The sequence below is a fragment of the Amblyomma mixtum genome, chromosome 5, assembly GCF_055824585.1.
Source record: "Amblyomma mixtum isolate Tamu chromosome 5, ASM5582458v1, whole genome shotgun sequence".
Classification (NCBI taxonomy): Eukaryota; Metazoa; Arthropoda; class Arachnida; order Ixodida; family Ixodidae; genus Amblyomma; species Amblyomma mixtum.
Window position 1 is genome coordinate 87716116 of NC_143016.1, and position 21792 is coordinate 87737907.

Genomic DNA, 21792 nt, shown 5'->3' on the forward strand with positions numbered 1-21792 from the left:
ACACAGGCACCATGCATCCATGTTCAAGCCACTTTCAAAATGCCTCTTTCCTTTCAGTGTGAGTGGGTGCGATCTTTTTAACAATGCAAAAGCCTCACACAACAACTCAGCAAACAGTCGAAAAGGAGGTGGTCAAGAGAGCATAAAAGTCTTCCTGTACAGTTGACACCATGTCGAGAAATCTGGCCACAACTACCCATCACACATTGCACCACAATCCCATACACACAGGGTTGAAGTTGAAGTTGAAGTTGGGTGACGAGGGGCAGCCCCCACTCACTCTGGTTGAGCGCGTCCTTGCCAAGGGTGGCCAGAGACAAGAACAGCACATCCCGGTAGAGGCTCGGCCGGCGCTGCTGGCTGCGTGCCTTGTTCCTTTCCCTCACCAGCAGCTCCACCGCCTCTCGCACGTTGCTCTGCTGCACACAGCCTAGCACTCGCTCTCGCAGGCTGCGAAGAGTAAAGAAAATCACGCCAAGGCAGTTATTGTCAAGGCGCCAAACAGGCTGCATGTGCCATGAAATGCGTACGCAAACTGCAGTTTCCATAGAATGAAGCAACGCTGAGTTGACAGCTCTCGCTGATTTTAAAGCTAAGCCCTAGCTACCAAAGCAGCAATGCTGCAAGCAAAAGGGAATTCTGCAACTAGGCATCTTGTTCAGCAGTTCGATGGCATAAAAAGCGCCATAGGATGAGGTGCTTATAATGCAGCATATTTCCTGCCTCTGCTAAAGCTCTCCAATGGGTCACTTTGCCTACCAACTCCATGATACGTTCAGGCCAGATCAGCACAACAGTACTGAAGAGTGTAGCTATAATCGGGTGTCTGCTGCACCTAACAGGAACCTTGCAAGGCCTTTCCTCAGGGAGAACATTCGATTTAGTCGGCAAGAATTTGGCGACTAATACATTTTAAGATACTGCAGAATACAACATTCTTACAACCAAGCCAAATCATAAGGTCAGAACAAAGGGTGGAGACTCCTGCAAGACACATTCCCCTCATAATGACAAAGCAATGAACAGAACGATACCGATACTTAAGTTAGTTGCATGTGAAGCTGCAAGCTTATGAGAACATTTTACAGAAATTTATTGACCATGTGTTCTTCGCAGCATTCGACAGCCCTTCACCCCCAAAAAAATTTGCCTAGCTGCAGTGTTAAGAACTGCAGTAGAACATTTTAAAACAGAATTTTTCAATGTGAGGACATCCCTTTACCAGATGGTAGCCTCACCTGGAAATCATGACCGTAGAGTCGATATAGCAAATGACAAAGTGCAGCTTTCAAGCACTAAGGTAGCTTATCACTAAAACAAGTTTAGTAATATATATGTCACAGAAATCTGAAGTCGCATTTCGCTTTTCACATGATAATGGCTATCATGACAGCATGTGGTGCTCGATACAATCCAGGACCCCAGAAACGAAAAGAAGCTACTATATGTGACTGTGCTCTGACTGCGATACGAGACACATGCGGTGTGCCTATGATTTATTGCTACACATCCCCACAGCGTAAGATCTCGAAGAGATTGCGTAAGATCTCGAAGAGATTGCACAAGATTGTAGCAAAATGGAGGCCACACAGGACTAAAGCAATGTGGTAAAAGCAGCTGCTCACACGCGCAGGGTCGGCCACACAGGGGACACAAATGGAAGCACTGTAAGCATAGCAGTGGCATCGGTTGTGTCATTTCATTTTATAAAACATTTTAAAAGATGATTAGGCAAGATTAAACCCTAAAAGTCACTGCGATTTATTGAGAGCGAGAAGCACGTCCCTCAAGTTTCTTACAACAAAAAATTAATTGCCTCCCCGACACAGGGGCATAGTCATGAAATGTAGTACACTCACTATGGCTTCTGCAAATGGACTACCATTTGAAGGAGCGAGAGAGAATGAGGTGCGGTGCTGCCATCAGATTTTACCAGACTTTCTTGCTGAACTAAAACATAAATTCCTATCTTAACTCCAACCTCTACCCTCATTATTGTAAACATGGGTTGATAAAAGAACACATGGTTGATAAAATTCAGTAGACTGTCCCTTTAAGCATTGAAAGAAATGCATTACCCTTGAAACTTTGCATGCACATGAACAAGAAAGGAAGATGATGAACCAAGGGCATACTGTCTTATCCCTTCCTTACTTGTGTGCATCTAAATTACCAGCAGCGAGAAGATCAGGAGAGTATGTTTACTTCTGATCTGAACCCTTTTTTTTTCTTTTTAATTTTGAGGACTTGCCATGCGGCACAAGTTGGGGCTGCCAATAGTATGCCATAGAAGAAAACACGAGCAGGCCCTAGCTCTTGGTGTTATCTGTCAGCCCACTTACTAACAAGACTCACTGATATTCTGCTGGCTCCACATTCTAGTGAGCCTTATTACTGATATGCTACCTGTTGTATGAAGCAAACTGCAGGCAGAGCTGACACTGCAGCCATATCATTTTGCAAACATGAGACAGGCAAAAAAAAAAAACACAGAAAACAAAAGATAATGTGACTGATAAAAAAGTAGTGTGTGTGTGCGTGTGTGCACGTGTGTGCGTGGGGGGGGCATAGAACAACGATCATTAGAACAAGGCTCATATAAACCAACAGCAATGCCGAAACAACTGGCATATTCTGCTTACTAAATTCATAATACGCACCTCTTTGTTGGTTTTGTGTCTTCCGTGACCAGTGACTGCACCAAGGATGACATGTCTGCCAAGAAGCACAAAAATAACAAATTTCAAGCATCGAACCAGAAAATGAATTAATTTCATAAAAAAAATTAATTTCACAACGAACTTCTCAAAAATTCCTAAAAGAAAACTAAAATAAAGTGGATACCAGAGTAAACACACACAAGTTAAGCACTGCTTTCATCACAACAGACTTGCTAAGATCAAATATATGCGCATTATGAAACTATCTTTCTGTCAGCCGACATGCTCTGAACAAATATTTCCATCACAAGGGTCAACATGCCTTTCATAACAATTCTGCATGTCAGCAGGAATACAGGATCTGATTTAAATGACACAATGAACATTCTTTTATTAAGGAACTTAAGTTCCCTGAAAAGAACTGCTTCACTCAACTGTTTTTGCCCAGCTGCGAGTACATGAACGGCACCATGTTGGTGTGCAATCGAGGGTTGTCCCAGCAGCAGCTGATCCCAACGGTCTTCCCTTCGAGAGATTGCCACTGCTCAGGGATCTGGAAAAAATAACACATCAATAACAAATGGGTTATTCCTTCAAAAACCACATCAATGCCATTCTCATGCTTTCCGAAAGATGAACAAATGAGTGCCAGTAGAGGAGCCAGCACAGATACAAATTGTGCATTTGCACGGCAGTTGCATAACATCAATCACAACTATGGTAAAATACAGAGCACATTAGAAAATCGTTTTGACACTTAAGGGCAGGCATGGTTTTCGAAGGCGAATTTTTTTTTTTTTTTTTTTTTTGCCACAAAGCGATGACAATTTGCACACTTGTTGGGAAGTGCACTAAATGAATAAATACACATTTTCACTCATACATCTTCTGTCGTTTTGACATTATAAAGTTTTATGTGCTTCACTACTATATTAAACTTGCAGAAAGCCTGGCTTGGCAACAAAACATGGCAGGAGCCTAGAGTCACTTTTAAATTTCAGCCAAAGGAATGGTTCATGCAGCGAAATTCTACAAATATTTTGATCATCCTGAGTCTTTCCTACACAGAACATTATACCCATATTTGCATAATGCGCTCTCACCCGTCATTAAAATTAGTGACAGAGTGAAAAAATGGGAAAGTAATTCAGAATTACAGGAAAGTCACTGCATAAAGAATTAATCACAGAACACAATGTAACAAACTGCATGAAAATACATGAAGCCATTGTCATGCTACACTTTCTGCATGCAGGGCAGTCAGGTCAAAAAACACTTTTGGCATTTTCACGAAGATCTCGGCCAGTTTTTTGTTACCTACGGTCCCAAAAACATTTTTAAAAGTCACTTCTGGGCTGTTTTTGGGAAAAACCTTTTGGCGTATAATTAGACAGATCTTGTAGCTACAAAATCTGGTGCTCTCTAAAACTCAGTTTTTGTCAAGATTTTCGTGATTTGAAATCAGCGTCCCCCCTTGGGGAGTCACCTCTGCTGACATGAAATTGCCCAGCAGGTTCCAGAAAACACCACAAACTCAGCTCAGTAGCAGTTTATCCAAAATTCCACATCTAAGATATTTATTGCATGAATGCATTTAGTGTTTCACAGAAGACACAACATTAATCTGAGTGTGAATGTTTGACCGAAAATCATCTCACAATGACTCCAGTGCAGTGGATATTGTCCCATACCATCGTATCGGAGTCTGCAGAATCACTTTATCAAGAACTACCGACTAAAAAATAATTTTGTTAACTACCTCGAGGGACCAGGAGAATAGGTTCCATCAATCAGGAGTTCCATTTACAGAGAGAATAAACAGAATGGCACATTAAGAGCATGAACATTATTGCAGAAGTGTAAGCAATAGGTATGAATATTTTTTACAAAGTGCAGCAAATGAAAGAAAAGGAGAAATTTTATCATCACTCTTTCTACCCGCGAAACACAAGTGGAAGCAGCCACTTATTCAGCAGCTAAAAAAAAAAAGGTTTTACATTATCTTGCTTGTTTAGCTCACCTGGCGGTCCCTGACAAGAGAGACAGCCTGCAAGCAGAGTTCTGGAAGGTGGCTGGGTAGGTTGAGCCGTTTGAAGTACCACACCTGCACGTCAGCACACCAGTGAGTGTAAGGTACACTACTAATCATCAAGCCCTGTCCACTATACACCAAAAATCTTTACAGCACAGCTACTTTGCAAGGAAAAAGCAGAAACAATGCGAAAAACATTACAGGGCTCTCACCCAGCCACACCACTTGTTAGCTTTTTTTTTTAACAAGCAACAAACCACGCAAATGAAGCCACGACATTAGTGCAATGAAGTGCATTCAAGAAAATCATCAAATGATTTGAATGTTGTAGTCAAAAGTATTTGGCAACAGCCAAGCAAAATGCAGAGAGGAACAAGACTTCACAGCCACTACAGTCGCTTAGCAATTTTTCAGATTTGAAGGTGATTGCTTTAACATCTAAAGATTGGGCAGTCTGAAAAATTTAACTGATTTGAAAGAGTCTCTTTACTTCAATGCCCATGTGCCAAGTAGCCTGCAAAAAAACTTTCCGCAGCAAGAGCCTCCTGGGCATTTTGACACCTCCTTGTGATCACACCACTTTGGACCTGTGTGTGTCACGTACCCACCCAACAGCAAGGCAGCCATTTTCAAGAGCTCAAGAGATGGCTGTACTGTTGTAACATCACTGACATGAGCACATGTGTAAAGTGTCAGTGTAGAGGTGCAAAAGTAAACACGCCACTGCAGGCATTGCATCAAGCACACCATACAGACACAAAATCGAATAGAGGAGATGATGAAAAGAACAATATGCAACCGCCAACATGCTTAAAGTCAAGCACTCTCATAGTGCTGGTTTCTATAAGACCAAAGTCTAATCTTGAAATGGCAATAAAACTTTGCTTATAGTTTGCAAAGGCTCAAATAACATGAGTGGGACTATGAACGTTTGCAAACCTCACTCTGCAGTGTAGTACTACAAATTTTGCCCAGTGATGGCCCCAGCATAGCAATATGCTCCCCATGCATTATGTTGCTTCCTCTTTGTGCATTTCAAACTGAAGGAATTCGTTTCAAACCGAAGGGATGGGGTCGGCGGTTTGGTCGGTCAGCCACGGTTAAGCGCGTACAACGCATTTATGCCCCAATTTCAACCCCACGAAATACAAGCAATCGATTATGAGGCACACAAAACTTTAGTCACAATTATACGCTAACTCTAAAGAAATGTGTGACGGTGCTGTGAACGAGTTTGAAAAATCGAGCAAACCTGAGATTTCACCACCCAAGAAATCACCGGGAAATGCATCCTAAGGAGGAGACATTCAGTGGCTCCACCTCACAGGCAGCGACAGAAATAAACATGACAAACAGTTCCTGTACGAAAGTGTGCCATAAAATGGGAGGGAGAGGCATAAGCAGAGTCACACGTGCCAGGTTCCAGTAGAGGATGGGGTGGTGATCAACAAAGCCAGCGCTGAGGAGGCAGTCGTCACCCTCGTGCTCCAGCAGGTTCTCCACTTCCTTGCGAAGCACCAGCGGGCTCAGGTACGGCACCGTCATGGGTTCTAAAGACACGGATGGCCCCAGGGACAGGCTGAGCCGGGATGGGCTTGCTGCGAGCACATGCGCAGAAAGACGGATGCATAAACAAACACTGCAAACAACCAGATACACTGAAAATAAAAAGAAAGAGAGAAGAATGCAGAGAAGGGAGAAGGTGAACGACACCTGTTCTATCTTCTCTTTCATTTGTTCAAGACCTCTCAGGAATAAAAACTTGGCTTTCTGGTACTGCACAGCAATAGCACTACATAGATGCTTTGAGCAGGTCACAACCAGATGCATGCAGGAGTCATTTGGAGGCGGTAACCATACATACAAATGCTTTTTGTGTTTTTTTTATGGCGCCGACTTTAAATACAGCCTATTTAAACAGCACAGAAAATGCACACAGACATTTCAAAATGCCACTTGGCAGTCTGTTTCGCTGCTGATCCTACAGAAGAGCCCAGACCAAGAAGACTGTATTTCACCAGTTCCAGCAATGACTGCACCTCTTTAATTATGACCTTACTTAGTTGTTCTGCTCATGTGTCAACGATGCAGCTCCCATGACAAATATTTTTGCCCTTCACAGTTCAGATTATGCCCGCACAGTGAGCTATTAGCTTGCAGCAAAAAAACGTCACGGCCTCACCTGACCCCAACTTGAAAAGTGGAGTGGTACCAGCGGCACTTTGTGGGTCAAGCAGCAGCTCAGCTGATCCCAGTCGACCTGTGGCTGTTCGCAGCCCCAGGGGTGCGTCTCCCACAGTGACGCGGCGAGTGCGATGCTCAGCACGATCACTAATCTCATTAGAGCTGGAGGATGGAGTTGCCTGCATTGCCATTCCAAGAACTAGTTGTGAAATATACTGCTAACAGAGAAAATGCAGCCGTCAATTTGTATGCAATCACAAATACACTATGCCATGCGACAGAGAGTGCAGCAACAGTAAGCTGCAAAAGCATCTCCTCTGCAGCGCACACATGCAAAAGGGGCAAAGCATCCGAAAACGACAACAGCAACAACGAAGAGGCCCCAGTCACTGCCACCCTTGCCATCGCTGACATGGATAAGTTGCTAGCTTTATTTCACGCTAAAGACAATGCAAAAATGCTAGACGTCTACAAGCACCACAAAAGATCTTCAGATCTCATGCTCACAAGCACTAACCCACCTTTATGGTTAAAACTGTCAGCAAATGCCTCTGTACTTCATTCTTGGTAACATTTTTCAAAATCGTGGTGGTCTTGGACCATGCATTTTCCCAAATAATATGTTCCTCCCCCTATTCTTACTTGTATTTTATAGAAAATATACCAACAAGGTTTTACTGCATGGTAAAAATGTCCCATGCAGTTCAAAATTTGTATAGCTAGTGTTAAGCATGCATCGATGTTCTGTGCAGAGTCACTGCACTCAGCTGGCAGGAACATGTGCTGAAAGCCTTGACTAGCACAATGCTTGGATAGGTTGTGCATATGGCTAATAAGCTAGCAGCTGCAAATTTTGGGAGTCGAAGTCCTTATAATGAGTAAGGCTCCTAACTTTCTGCGACAACAAATAATTTTAATTCCGCGAACTGAGAACAAAGAATCTGCACTATTCAGCAGGAAACATCAAACGAATGAGGTACCAAGGTATGAATATAGTACAATTTTTTTAATTTTTTCCCTTGAGCTTTTCAAGTTAGCTAAAGCAAACTTCGGCATCAGGCTTACGAACAAATAGGAGAAGCCAGCTTTTCAGTGACCTCGTGACAAAGTGTGTAAAGTGCAAATGTAAATGTTTAAATCCCATAGAATCGCGGGACACTAGAAGCCTTAATAATGAGTAATAACAAGTTGCAATCATATAAATAAATAGAAATGGGCAAATGTTTGCAGTGCATCTTACACTGCCATATTTCCATATATCAGTTCACCAATATGCCGACCTACTACGCAGTCCTGTTTAAATTTGTTTTTATAGGATACTGCAAGCCCGGTGTTATAAAAGCGAAATACCCAAGTATGAAAAGAAATATCTTATATATCAATCAATAGCAGCACACTTTCAGAGGAGTCGAGTGAATAAAGACAAATTTCAGGCACTCCATTACACCCGGGTAGTCTGGGGAAATAGAAAATTTGAATAAGTTTGTCCTAGCAAAATATGATGTTGGAGAGAAGGGATGAATAGGATGGGTTAGGTGCATTGCAAGAGGAGTTAGGCACAGGTTAGGATCTAAACTAGGTGTGTGGTTAAATTCAGTACATGCAGACTAGACCTGCGTTGACATACATAGTATTTTTCCATTTCAGTTCATTACACCATTCTGCTTTTCCTGAGATGGCAGATCTATTACCCTGGTGTATGCACCATGTATGCTTTTTCAATAAAAATGTCCGTTAAGAGTCAGCACTTCTCCTGTGCATTTCTTCTGTCCTTAATCCCTAGCGCTGTTTCAAGCATTAAGATGAATCAGAACCATCTCGCTTCTTATAAGAACAGAGCTGCTTGCTCACGGGATGCCTTTTTAGAAAAGTGATGCGTTCTCACCGCCATGGCGTTTTCATTGGCAGCAGCCAGTGGGATGTCAACAGGGGCTGACAAAGCCCGGTTGCTTGGACTCTCCAGGTAAGAAGTTCCTGCCTGCCCAGGTGGGCTGCCGAGGGGAGACTCGGGACATGAGTCACCCACCCTGGGCCCGTCCACTGCAAAGCGTGAGACAGGATACAGGGCAACTGTCTGTGTAAGTACCCCTGCTTCCCATGCGACACATGATAGACAAAAACCAACACACTACGCTGTTTTCTAATGAGAATTCAACAAGCGAAGAACTAAATGTAGTACAATACCACAGCCCCCTTCCAAGAGCACCTAGAATTAAGTAGAGGAGTTGTTCATAGGGTTGCACTGAATCATTTCTTAAAGTGCTGCTAACCTAGCCTTGATGTTATGCTAATCTCTCAGCAATTACTTACTCACAAGTGCTGCCAACAGCAATGATAGAAATATGACTCAGTAAACTACTTCTTTAATAAAATCTGCGACCAACTTCCACTACCGCTTGCACAAAGCCATTACAGATGCGCTGACAGCTTGTGCCTTCTCCTGTGGCTGACTCCCTTACAACAGCGGTGAAGACAAATTCTCGAGGACAGTCAGGACTTGACATAATGAACATGGCTATAACAAATTATTGGCTACATCGAACTCTTCCAATATTTGTTTAACAAACACATGCAATTTTTACTTTATATACTGAACACAGTTGGCCACAAAACAGATACACCGCACTCCCCAGAGCCAAACTGTGCGCGCGCAGATGGCAGGCATCGCCGCACTAGATAAGTGACTGGTGGTGGTGCGGGAAGTGGTCGCACCAAGGTTCGCGATTCTATCTCGCACTAGTGTCCCTATATCTCTCACTTGCCCTCAGCGCCATGGAAAATACAGCGGCATGGAGGGCTGGTAGCCAGCGATCAGCCTGCGTTCACACCCCTTGCATCTGTTGATAGTCCCCTGAAGTAACGGGGTGGATAGTTGTAGCCTTGCAGTAACCATCCTGCACTTGTCTACTGTCATGGAGGTGGTGAAAACAGAGATAACTTTCGCCCTGACGTACCATTTCCCACGTGACGCGGCTGTAATGTGGAGAAGCCACCCCAGCTGGCACGTGGCCTGCTGCCGTTGGGTGCTGGCAGTTACCAAACAGACGCTCGATTTTTTGCAGCCTCTAGAATCGCCACACGTGCCTTTGAAACGGCGCAGAAACTTTGGAAGAGGTTTCTCCCTACACTCTCGCAACAATCACCTGAGTTGCCGTCCCTTCAGTGAAGAAACTGCGTTGCTCTTCCATATGTTTGTGACAAAATTTCAAATAACAAATTTTAGCTATATCGAACTATTACATGATTTTTAATGCGACAGCATTAGGACTGCAATGAAGACAAAACTGTCTGGCGGTGCAGTGTCTGTGTAAAGCCTCGATCTGTTCAGTGGTGTTTAGGGGAATCTGCCTCTCTCCACCTACCATTTGTAGGCCATTTACATCTCTCTTTCTGCCCCCTCCTTCTCTCCACTTGGATGGGAGAGAAGGGACACGTTGCACAAAGAATGACTCAGCAAAAACAAAAATGAGTAAGAAGGAAATGACTCAGACAAAAGCAGGCCTACGTACAAAATTGAAAGTCTCCTAGGGAACTATGTGTGCAAAAATGAGGCTTGCAAGAACTATTACTCCTTGCAGTGCTCGGGAAGAGCAACCTCACAAGCCCCACTGATAGCTGTGTTTTCAACAGCTACCTGCCAGTGCAATCATGCATTGCTGAACCACTGCACCACTGCACCAGTAGTGGTGTGAGAACTCACCGCTGTCTAACAATGTGACACATTTTTCTTGGTTGCGTGGTCAGAATTGGAATGGAATCAGAATTGGAGTACAGTGGAGAGAGAAAGACAATGGACTCAGAATCTGAACAGAAAATTGGAACAGAATCAGAACTGGAATGATTGGTGTGTAAATTGGTGTGTAAATGAAGAATTCTACTGCATTTCCTCTGCATCAATCCAATTGATCACTCCTAAATTTTTCAACTGTTCACTCTGACGAGGTTCAACCATATTTGCAATCTTAGACACTAATCTCTCAATCTAACCAGGCTTAGTAATTTCCTTCTGTGGCCCTTTAACCTGTCCTTATCATGATTCTTTCAGAAGTCTGCAACGCACGCTTTACATTATACAGCAAAAACAATGCCCAGATTTTTGAAATTACGCAATACAAGAGGTTCAATAGTTACGACACATATATAATATCTACTCTTCACATTCTGTTTGACATTCAAAGCCTTCTTCTCTATGCTGTGTCTATCTTGATCCAGTTTCAAACACAAGCTGCCAAACTTCAACTGGTGATTGGAGGAACTATAACCCTAACAGCGCTTTTCCAGCTCAACCATAGCATCTTTTAGCAGAGTGAACAATGAGCACCACTACCACCTGCTCCAAAGAGAACAACACATGCATTTCCAATAGACTCAAACAGATGTGAAGGAAAAGAAAGAGAAAGAATGCACAATGCTGGGCGCTCACCTGCATCTGGGCTCTCTTCGAGCAGCAGGAAGCCATCATTGCCGCTGTCAATGCTGTCTGGCCTGCTGGCATGAAAGTCCCCACCTCGCGTGTCAGGCGTAACAGCCCGCCCTGCTGCGTTCTCTGGGCTAGGCTCTTTGGCCAGCGGGCTGCGTTCAGGGCTGAGCCGGGAGGACGCACCGGCAGCACTAGGCAGACTCTCTGTAGAGGGCGCCAGGCTGCCACCAACCGGTGACTCCTCCACCCGGTAGTCCTGCCGGGTGGAGGACTAATGACTCACGGTCAAGTCGTGAACTGTTGCAGTACTCGATACAGGATCTGCCCCATTACAACTGTGCGGTGTTGCGTAAGCTACAAGGCAAACTTGGGTGGTCACTACTGAGCAGCAGCAAGTACTGCCATGTTTAAACAACTATCACACTGCACTAAGAAAGTGTCGCTTCCTTCTGTTGTCAGAAGCAGATGACGCCGGCCCTCACATATATGCCACACAGGAACACTACATGGTGGTGTAACAATGGCTTCACAAAATGGCTAGTGCCAATATTTGCATCCACAACACTGCAGGACTAAGCCTGCAGTTCCGATGGAAGATGAAAAGGTAGTCGAAACTGGATGTTACTTAAGCTAATCACAAAAGAAGGCTACAGCAGGTTAGAGAATTGTATCGAAAGCACAAAGCTTTCAGACTTACTGTCACTTGCAGTCTCTATGGTCACCAATATGAAGTGCTTACCTTGATGCTTACAGTCAGAAGTGGAACAACTGTTCCATTGCAGATGTAGCACCTGGAAACACAGGAGAAAATCAGAGTAATCAGTAATACAATTGGTCTTACTGAGCTACCATTCTAACTAAAGAATAAACTGTCTACTCCAAAAAAACAAGGAACACTATTATATACATTTTTACAAGCACATGCACACTGCACTTTCTCTTCCACACAATAATTTTTCACTGAAAAGCAGCACAAATAAAAGTTTATGTAAGATTAGCTGCTACGACATGCTTTAAAGCAATAACCTCACTGGCCCAGCGGTCCCCAAACACCGGATCTGGCTGCCTTCATGGGCAAGGATACATAGCAAAAATGCAAGCTCAAGCAGCTTTGAGAATAGTGGGAGTGACAGAACTGCAAAGATTCCCTGATGCCTATTTCTGATCATGAGCATGGACTTAGCACTACAAGACTCCAAAATATAAATGAAGCAAGCAGAGTGAAAGCAACCAAACATGGCCAAATATGTATTCTAGGTTTAGCAGCTAAAATCCAGTTCATGTCAAGTGTTGCACATGGATTTCAGACCAGCATAGCTATATTTGAAAAAATTTGCTACAAAAAAAATGTTTTACAACTATACTCCACTTCAAACATCAGCTGCAATGCCGTCGAAGCTAGTGCTCTTGTTTGCCATGATAAAAAATTTGGAGGGGACACTTAAACTCTGCCTCAAGGGCATGACACAATAGCTTAATGGGTTTATGACCACATATACTGAATTGGTCATCCTATACTTTACATCATAGATCCGTGGAAGTCTTCATACCACTCCTGGTGCAGTGGTGTAGCGGTGCGACATTGCCCTGCGATGGCAGATGCTGCCATCAGTGGGCCTTGTGCGACCCAGGTTGCTCTTCCCGAGCGGCCAATCATTAATTTAACTGCCACCTGCCATGGTGGCCAGTCTGCTCACTATCCGGTGGGTAGGTTGCAATGACGTCGCAATGTCACATGACCTAGGTGGCCCATTTGCCTCCTAAGTTGCTTCTCTGGGGATTTTTCATGAACTTTTCGCTCACGGTCAATGACGCAGACGCTGGGTTTTCTGCGACACGAGCTCTTTCACGGTACTCATCAAAAATAGTTCCTTGCGATGATCGAAAAATAATAAGTGCTTTGACTGCAGGCTTATTATATGATACACTTGTCATAAGCTTGATTAAATGTACTCTTACTGCTGACGACACAATGTCGCTTTCCCATGCCTTAGACCACTTGGCCACAAAACAAGCGTGGAATAGCATGTGCGCCTTCATTCACAGCATTGCACCTGATGTGTGAAACGGACTATAGCCAGCACTGATAGCGCTAGCTGTCAGCACCCCAAGAACGAAATTCATCCAACTTTAAATAAAATGCCTTGTATGCTGTGCTGCATGTATATAAAAGCTTGTTAAATCAACCCGCGTTAATTCAGAAATACGGATAATTCGAACTGCCAGTGCAATTCCAGCCAGCGCTCACGTAAATCTACGGCACCGCATGCCCATTACGGACACTATGGATCTCGCACCAGTTAATCAAACAGGCTCTCAAAGGGAAGCCATGTCCGAGTATGAATGACACGGAAAGAGATCGTCAGAACAGCCCTACTAAAAACATGCTCACAACAACGGGTGTGACGATGAAAGGACGGCCCAGTCCTCGTCTCTGCGAACACTCCGATTGCTTAGTTTCGGTTTCGCATTTCCTAGCTTCGCGCCAACCCAAAGAGATGGCTGCTCAATCAGTCAGCAGCAGCCAGCCAACCAAGCCCAGCTCCACGTCGCTTCGAGCCCTTACTGACGTATCCGCTGGTGTTTACTTCCCCCTTATATTTTCTTGCCGCTTTGGCTCCGCTGAACACTTCCTTCACTTCTGTCCGCATGGTTCCGTTCTTCCGGTGTGCTGAAACTATGCATTTCCCGCAAGCCATTCGCCATTTGTGCTGTGAAGCCTCACGTGCAAAAACTATGCCAGTTATGAGGGATGTGACGTGTTGCTCCGTGAAAGATGCCAAGAAGGCCCTTACTATTTTATACTGTTCTGGTTCGACGGTCTCAACAGAGCGCACATAGTAAAGCACTGACAGAGGTGTGAAAATAGTTATTGCCGCAATGTTCACACATCAAAAGCAAGCAACCATTACCCAGTCTTTCATAAAATAAATTTAGTGCGATGCAAGCATTTCTTGGAAAGTCTTCCGAACTTTCGTATAATTCAAACCATTTTTTTTTGGTCCCCCCAAGTTTGGATTAATGAGCTTTTCCTGAATATGATTTGCAAGCCCACTACTGTGCTATGCTGTGTGAATAACATTATCAATCTCAGTTATCTTGAAGGCTGGAACTGCCTTTCGTGTAGAACCAATACAACCACCTCTCAACATAAGCGTGTTTGGATGCCTGGGCCCATTTTAAAATTAGTACAGCTGTGGTAACTTTACGTATGTAGTAAATATCTCACATCCTACGCAGTGGTAGTTATTGTCGTCTTTAAGAAAACAAGTGAAATGCCCACATGCTGACTACCCACTGCGTAGCTCAAGCTAGAACAGACACCCACCTGGTATTGAGGTTTGAGTCGTCTGCTGACCAGCCATCCATAATCTCCTCGTCGTACAGCAAGCACTTGCAAGTGTTGCACTGGGAGCAAGAGGTGATGGAGACCTCCAGTGCCACTCGACTGGTGCTGCCACCACCCACTGCTGGTAGAGCCATCTCAGAAGGTTCTGCAGGACGCAGCAGTGAGGTGCCACTAGCGGCTGTGCTTCCTGCGAACAGACGCAGTAAACGTAACATAGCTAGTCTATACTATTTGAAAAAGCAGGGATGAAACCAAGACAAGTTGAATCAAGCAGTATTTGTGGCGCAGCTTAGACAATTTATAACATAACCATTTACAGCCAAGCCCACTTATAACAATATTCAAGTGCCATGGAAATGCCATTGTTATATCCAATAATTGTTATAACAGGGTTGTGCCGAAAAAAAGAAAAGATGACAAACTTCACCGCATTTATTGACAGTAAATACCTGGAGGGGTTTGATTGTTCTAATGCCTGTAAAAGTTCGTTAATTCGAACTTCAGGGAACCGGAACAATGTTCACCATTCACTGATGACCAAAGCACCGCCATCACTGCGCCACCGGGAGCTTCGCGCACCTCCACGTCACAGGAATCAAGCTGTCTTTCCGGAAGTGTTTCTTATGGGAAATTCAAGAAGCATGCAGAACCAAGGGTGCGGTGACAGCTGACAAGAGAAAAACCGCGCTGGCTGCATGCGCGCGCACTGCAGCGACTGATTGGGGGTACGCATGGCGCGCATAGCCAGTACAGCAATGCAGCAGCTCTCCTTTTGCTTTCGTGGCGTTGCTGCGCCAGCTTAGTCCATTGGTCGGCCCCACACATGCACGCTTTTGTGTTGTAAGCATGGTTTTGCTGGTGTGGTTGTAGCATTTCCTTCTTTTTTTTTTCTATAATGGTTGACACTCAAGTACCAGATTTAATTGTTATAACCAATAATGTGCCTTGACAGCATTGCTATAAGCAGTTTATTTTACCATAGAACACGTGGCAAAGCTGTTGGTGCTATGACTGACCATTGTTATATCCGTATTGTTATAACCAGTATTGTTATAAGTGGGCTTGACTGTATATTGCAGGCTTGCGTAATGTCTTTTTTTTTTTTTTACTTCTGGTGCACCCCTATAAGCTACACCAATTACTTAGCTGCACTGAGGAAGATCCAAGATATTCTGTGCAAGTCAAAACCAGTGCATCATATATACTACAGTGTGCAATTTAGCTCCAACGTAAGCCAGTGCCCCAACTACCCCTGAAAAAAGGATGTATCCTGCAGCATGCCCCCTTAATAAGTACATAGTTCTTTGTAATCCCATGCTAGCTCACTTTCCCTTTGTCGACTTCTCGCACAACTGCCAACTTTTCATTGAGTGCTATTGTGCTGGATATTATTGCACCTTTAAAGCTACAAGAGCCCTTAATCCCCTAACAGACACACTTTGTTTTTTGAAAATTGGTACCAAAACAATCATTCAGTACCCGTGTTGCCCTCTGTCGGCAAATAAAAAAAGAATGTTTCTGACGAGCAATCATTAAACATGCCATGAGCTGAAATTAACAGTCAGCTGATGACAAGGTTAGAGCTGACCACCACACACCATGCTAACAAGTACAGCACAACCCATCTCAGCAGCCCCGCGAGCACTGTTGTATGCCAAGCGTGCGAAGAAAAGTAATACAAAAAAATAAGAAGCAAAAAAAGAAAACTATACGACAGACAAAAAGTGAAAAATCACAAATAACAGATCCCCTTTCTTCCAAAAATGCATTGATTTCCAGTATGGTAGCCAACCCGAGAATTTACACCCGCCCACATCAAATGAAAACCAAATAGCCCTTTTGAACTGCTTTAAAATTAATGAACGCCACAGCAAATGAAATGGTAACAAAAGCGGAGACATTCAAAGATAAAACCACGAAAAAAAAAAGGAAGATAAAATATTTTTGCCAGCCCAGGTAACCCACCTATCACACTGTCTGCCATGAGCAAGTTGTCTTCAGGGGCAAGCTCTTCCAAATTCTCATCTCCACCCTGCCCCATCAGCAGATCCATGCTTGCACGGCGACTCGATTCTAGCGAGAGTGAGCTCTCCTGGTCGTCGTCTTCAAGTAGCAGATGCTCATAACCACGGGGCAAAGAATATGCTGAACCTGCAAAAAACATACCAATCACTTTCTTCTTCAGCACCCCAGATATGATTCTTACAGGCATATCGAGCGAAACAGAGCTACATTGAAATAGAGTGCTATGAAAACATTTTCTTAAAAAATATTTTCAGCCATTGTGCTGTTTTAGTGCACGCTGTTTCATGAAGCAAGAAAAGGATAGGGTGCTGAGTAGGCTTACTGGTAGAGGTGCGTAATTATTGAAATTTTCTAACACTAAATGAATATAAATATGAAAAAAATCACTTCAAACCTCAAATTATATACATCTGTTCAGTATGAAAAACAATTTAAAAAAAATACAAGTAGGGAAACATAGTTATTCACGTTTTTTTTTAACAGTGTCACTACCGCAACTGAAACTGAAAGCACCTTTCCAGCAAATGAAAGCACACAATCGTAGTGTTTTCCTGATAGTTTAAACTTGATCTTTCAACACTTTACTCAGATACTGTGGTTCTGTGATGGTAGGATTTATGAAAGCCGGTGATTTTCGATCTCTGCTGGTTATTCGAAGATTTCTGAATGTCCACTTCCCAAACTAATACAAACCCAGTAACAAAAAAATATATATATTCGATTCGTAACCAAAATTTTCAATATTCGCACACTACTGCTGTGATCGCTAAAACTGGGGCCTATCAGCCTTAACATGAACTGAGTAGGCCAATGTGAGGCACATTTTAATACCACCAGAGAGCTTTCAGTTACCTTAGCAACATAAGATATCGCTACAGTTGGACATGGCTCAGCCTTTCATGGCATTCACACCTTTACAAAAACAATAAAGCTGAGAACCGACTTTGAATTGAATAGCACTTGAAGAAATGAGCAACTAAGTAACTTGGCCACTGAACCAGCTCAACAAGCAAAATTCAGAACCAAAGATGATGAATGTAACCAATGTAACCAATAATGTAATAATGTAACCAATGTCTACTTAGAATTGCAGTGGTTACTAAAATAATGCATAATGTGCCTCTATGATGGCACTATGCCCAGATGTCGGTACACTTGCCTAGGCACTAGAACAGCATGCTTCGGTGAACATTTGTGACATAAGTTGCTGCCTGCTAGGCTCAATATACCTATTTGAGGTAGGAGAAGTAAATCACAATCCATGCGAACTTGCATGCAAGAGAAGGTGTTGTTTCAAGTCCTAGGCCACTCGCAAATGGAGCTAATGTACTCTCCAGTGTGCCATTCAAGCGTTTTAGATGAGTGTGTGGATGTCTGTCTGCACATGCCTGCCTCTAAGCAGAAAAGGCAGGAAGAGTTTTAAACAGCAAGTTCAGACTTTCCCCAGTTGGCTGTAACCTTGCATTCCTTCCGCAAATGACTTGTGTTCCTTCCACACACACAACATCGACTGCATATGCCACACACAGCTACACAACGCTTGTGCATGGTTGCACAATCAGAGAGCTAGACTGTTCCTCACACAGCAAAGCATGAGGCAACATAGAAAAATGAAAAATGTGAATAGCTTCCTCAATAGATGTATACAAAGCAACAGAAACGGTGCATGCCAAAGGAAGAAGGTGTCACAAACCTCTAGTCGGTGTGTTGGAGGCCGAAAGGGACTGCCTGATTTCTGTAAACTTGGAGGCCATGGAGGTCGCTGCCAGGCGTAGGCTGTCCACCAAATACTCTGAATGGCGACTTGACAGTCGTGACAGACCAAAGGTAGAAGACTGTGGTGACTGGCCACTTGTCAACGGAGGGGCCTCCCGTGAGCTCGGTGGACACTGGGGTGAGTAGCGACGGCCTGGTGAGTACGGCAGCGTAGATGACCGCGAGAGACCCCGTGGGTTGGACACAGCAGGGCCATCAGCTACCACAGTTGACTCCACTGGCACTGTTGCTTTGGTGCTGAGCACAGGTGGTGAATCCTGCAGCATGGACAAGTTTCAGCGTCGCTACAAGTCGTGAAAAAAAAAAAAAAATGGGGGAGAAAAAACACTGTGGCAATAAAAGAGGGAACAGGTCAGAAGCAGGCATTAGTCCCATAAAATACGAAAGCTGGCAGTTTGTCATAAAGGCACGAATAAGTCTGAATGCTTGAAGTCCAAAAATCTCGCTGGAAGCTGCCACTTTGTCTTTGGTCAGACATACTGGCAATTACAGTTTGCCTACATTATGCACAGTAAGCTTTTTTTCCTTAGAGAATATTTCCATATAAAATAGGGAACAAATTTCGGGAGAAATCAGGTCATGTCCACAGAATCAGGAAATTCAGTCAGAATTCGGGAGTTTCCCGGGCAATTCAGGAGAGCTGGCAGGTATGTCTATAGCACTCCACTGGATACCACAGTTGTCTTTTTGAAAATCACAAGGAACTATTCCGCGCATTATCGGCACCACCAAAAATTGCAAGCGTCCGCTTTCCCTTACTGACCTGTTCCACAAGGGACTCCATCTGTGAAGATGACCTGGCTGGCGATGACCGGGCTGAGCTGGACTTGTTGTTGGCATGAAAGGTGGAACTTCTTGTCACGGAGGACATTTTTGAGCCCAAGGAGAACTTGCGTGTCTTGAGCCCCAGTGTGGACGAGAGGGAGGCGGCTGCCCCCGAGAAGTCCATCTGCTGCCAGGCATCCCTCAGGGGACTCAAGGTGGAGCTGATGAATTCCTTGGACTGCTCCAGGGTGCGTGCCAGGTTGGCTGGCGAGTTCCCCGTCGAGAGGCGGTGCATTGGGGCCGGCCGTGGCCCAGTCCGCGGAGGAGTGGTAACTTCCGACCGGCTGCTAGGGACAGCATCCGTGGTGGGGCTGATAGCGACGCAGGTTTCTTCTTGTTGCTCCTCCTCTTCCTGTGGGGAACACAGCTGCAAAAAACAGGCGCAAAAGTGGCAGCTGTGTCCACCCCTTGGGCCACGTGCAACTGGACCAACCAGTTAGTAGCCCATGACATGCCGTTCGCGTTGCAATAGAAATGACTTTAAAAACGATGGAAACAACACAGACCTTGGCAACAGGGCTCTCTGAAGGTGCCTCCGAAGTGACTGGTGTCTCAGCGAGGGCAGCCAGGTGGGGGTCGCCTTGTCCCAAGGACGCGTCCTCCCCTCCACCCAGTGTCCAAGACCTGCCAAGCACACGCAGGTTTCTTCTTCTGTCCAGTCCACAACAGTGAGGAAGCCAGCGGGGGTGGGAGGAGTGCAGTGTGCGAAGCAGGGAGACAGAAAGCAGCCACATGAGAGAAGAGTGAGCTCAGCTAGAGGTGGGCAGAAAAAGCGGTGCTACAGAACAGGGTGCGAGAGCGGCACGAGGGACTGAGGCACAAAATACGTGTGCAGAGGACTGGTGCAAAGAGTGGAATGCACAGACAGTGACCGCGCATGAATGGCAGAGCAAGAATTCAGGCCCCAAAATATATGCCTTCAAGGCTCAGGTCCGATACTGTTCACCGAGGCTAAATCGACAACTAAAAGAGCATCCCACAGAAGAACTACTAGAAAACCTCAGTCTTGATTAAGTCAGCGACTGGCCGTCAATTATTGAGGCACTTTAATATGAACTGAAAAAGCAATGCACAAATACGAAGCAGATTCTGAATGCAAACATCAGATGCTAGGGAAACAAATGTATGCAACTGTTTCATCTAAAGGCTTGATCTTTCTATGTTTAAAATTGTAGTGCATGTAAACAGTCCTTATAGTAGTAACAAAATGAAAGAATCAGAAAATATCCCTAAACACAGAGAAGTGTTGCATCACACGAAACAGGGCACCACACCAATGCGTACCGTTATAAGAAAGAGCACATTTCTGCCACAACTGTCATAGTACATTCAAAAAGAAAGATAAAAGCAGATTTCAAATGACAAGATATACAATTAGTATAAAATCGATAATAAAGAATGAAAACAGCCCCGACATCTACTGACAAAGAGGCTGCGAAAAGTATAAGTAATTATGTATAGTCAGGCCAGAATAAGAAAATGTGAACACTCATATGGCATACTTTTCTGCTTTTCAGCGAGACACTCTTTTACAACCAGTTTATGAATATGTACAACAGCACGGCCTTTATTAAAAAACATGAATCAGGCTAGTTGTACACAGCAGCTGCAAGTGTGCAGGTAAAATATTCTATGCACACAACCAAATTTCCCATGCGTACATGCACTGTATGAAGCAAAGACACAGAGTTACAATACTGTACACACTCAGTGATCAAACTGGCATTGCATATTTTAGTGTAAGTGCACATAAAATGTGAAAGGAATTCTGTGGTGTAAACTGTTCCAGCTCAATGTTTTTGCGAAATCCAGCTATAATATGCATTAGCAGAAACAGAGACCTAAGGTTGCGTTTCACACTGTTCAAATAGCTCTTTTAACTACTCCCTTCTACACTGTGCTGGACACCTTCAAGTTCGCCCCACCTTAAGAAATATGGGAATACACACTGCACTCACATGTTATTGGGTCGTCGCTGCTGCGCACGGTCACTTGCACTGTGGTAACGCCGCCGACCGCTCTGCAGCCTCCCAGCCATAATGCCCCCGTTGCTACGCAAAAAGGCACTTTGCCGCATAGCTTCACTTGTGATCAGGACCCCAGCAGAAGGCACTGCAAGGAACAAGATAGGCATAAGTGTGAACTCTTGCAGCTTTGACTGCTCCGCAGCACAGACACATGAGATACTGAAAGCGAGTGTGCTTACGTGCATTGTGCCCCAGACATCTGAATGCAAAGAGCGGTCAAAGTAAATGGAACTGCACGTCACAGAAATAGCTATTTCTATCCCACTGTTTTCTTATGCAACAAAGCTTTCCAAAAGGGTGGTGTAATGATCATTTGCAATGGGACTATTGAGAGCATCCAAAACAAAATGCTTCCATTACACCTTGCGAATAACTCGGGTAAAATCACCGTTGGCAAAGGTAACACAGCCATGCAGTTTGTGCTTTCACAGTACAGACAAGCCCACTTACAGTAAACACTGACTTAATGTGAAGGAAAGTAACGTGGCAGTCAT

At 44.2% G+C, this 21792-nt stretch overlaps 1 protein-coding gene across 8 annotated transcripts in view; it reads right to left on the reverse strand.

The window, feature by feature from the left end:
• Crag (DENN domain-containing protein Crag) overlaps positions 1–21792 on the reverse strand; it is a 62745-nt gene that overhangs the window by 2643 nt on the left and 38310 nt on the right. For 7 of the 8 annotated variants that reach the window (XM_089545412.1, XM_089545414.1, XM_089545413.1 and 4 more), the window contains 15 exons: positions 21230–21383; positions 19778–19922; positions 19210–19638; positions 18364–18703; positions 16611–16796; positions 14625–14832; positions 12036–12087; positions 11300–11552; positions 8762–8916; positions 6875–7055; positions 6109–6290; positions 4681–4764; positions 3096–3213; positions 2661–2715; positions 281–450 (listed from right to left, as the gene is read on the reverse strand). In XM_089545412.1, the coding sequence (XP_089401538.1) occupies positions 281–450; positions 2661–2715; positions 3096–3213; positions 4681–4764; positions 6109–6290; positions 6875–7055; positions 8762–8916; positions 11300–11552; positions 12036–12087; positions 14625–14832; positions 16611–16796; positions 18364–18703; positions 19210–19638; positions 19778–19922; positions 21230–21383 (2712 nt within the window). The remainder of the gene's footprint in view (positions 1–280; positions 451–2660; positions 2716–3095; positions 3214–4680; positions 4765–6108; positions 6291–6874; positions 7056–8761; positions 8917–11299; positions 11553–12035; positions 12088–14624; positions 14833–16610; positions 16797–18363; positions 18704–19209; positions 19639–19777; positions 19923–21229; positions 21384–21792) is intronic. The other variant, XM_089545415.1, reaches the window with a different exon arrangement.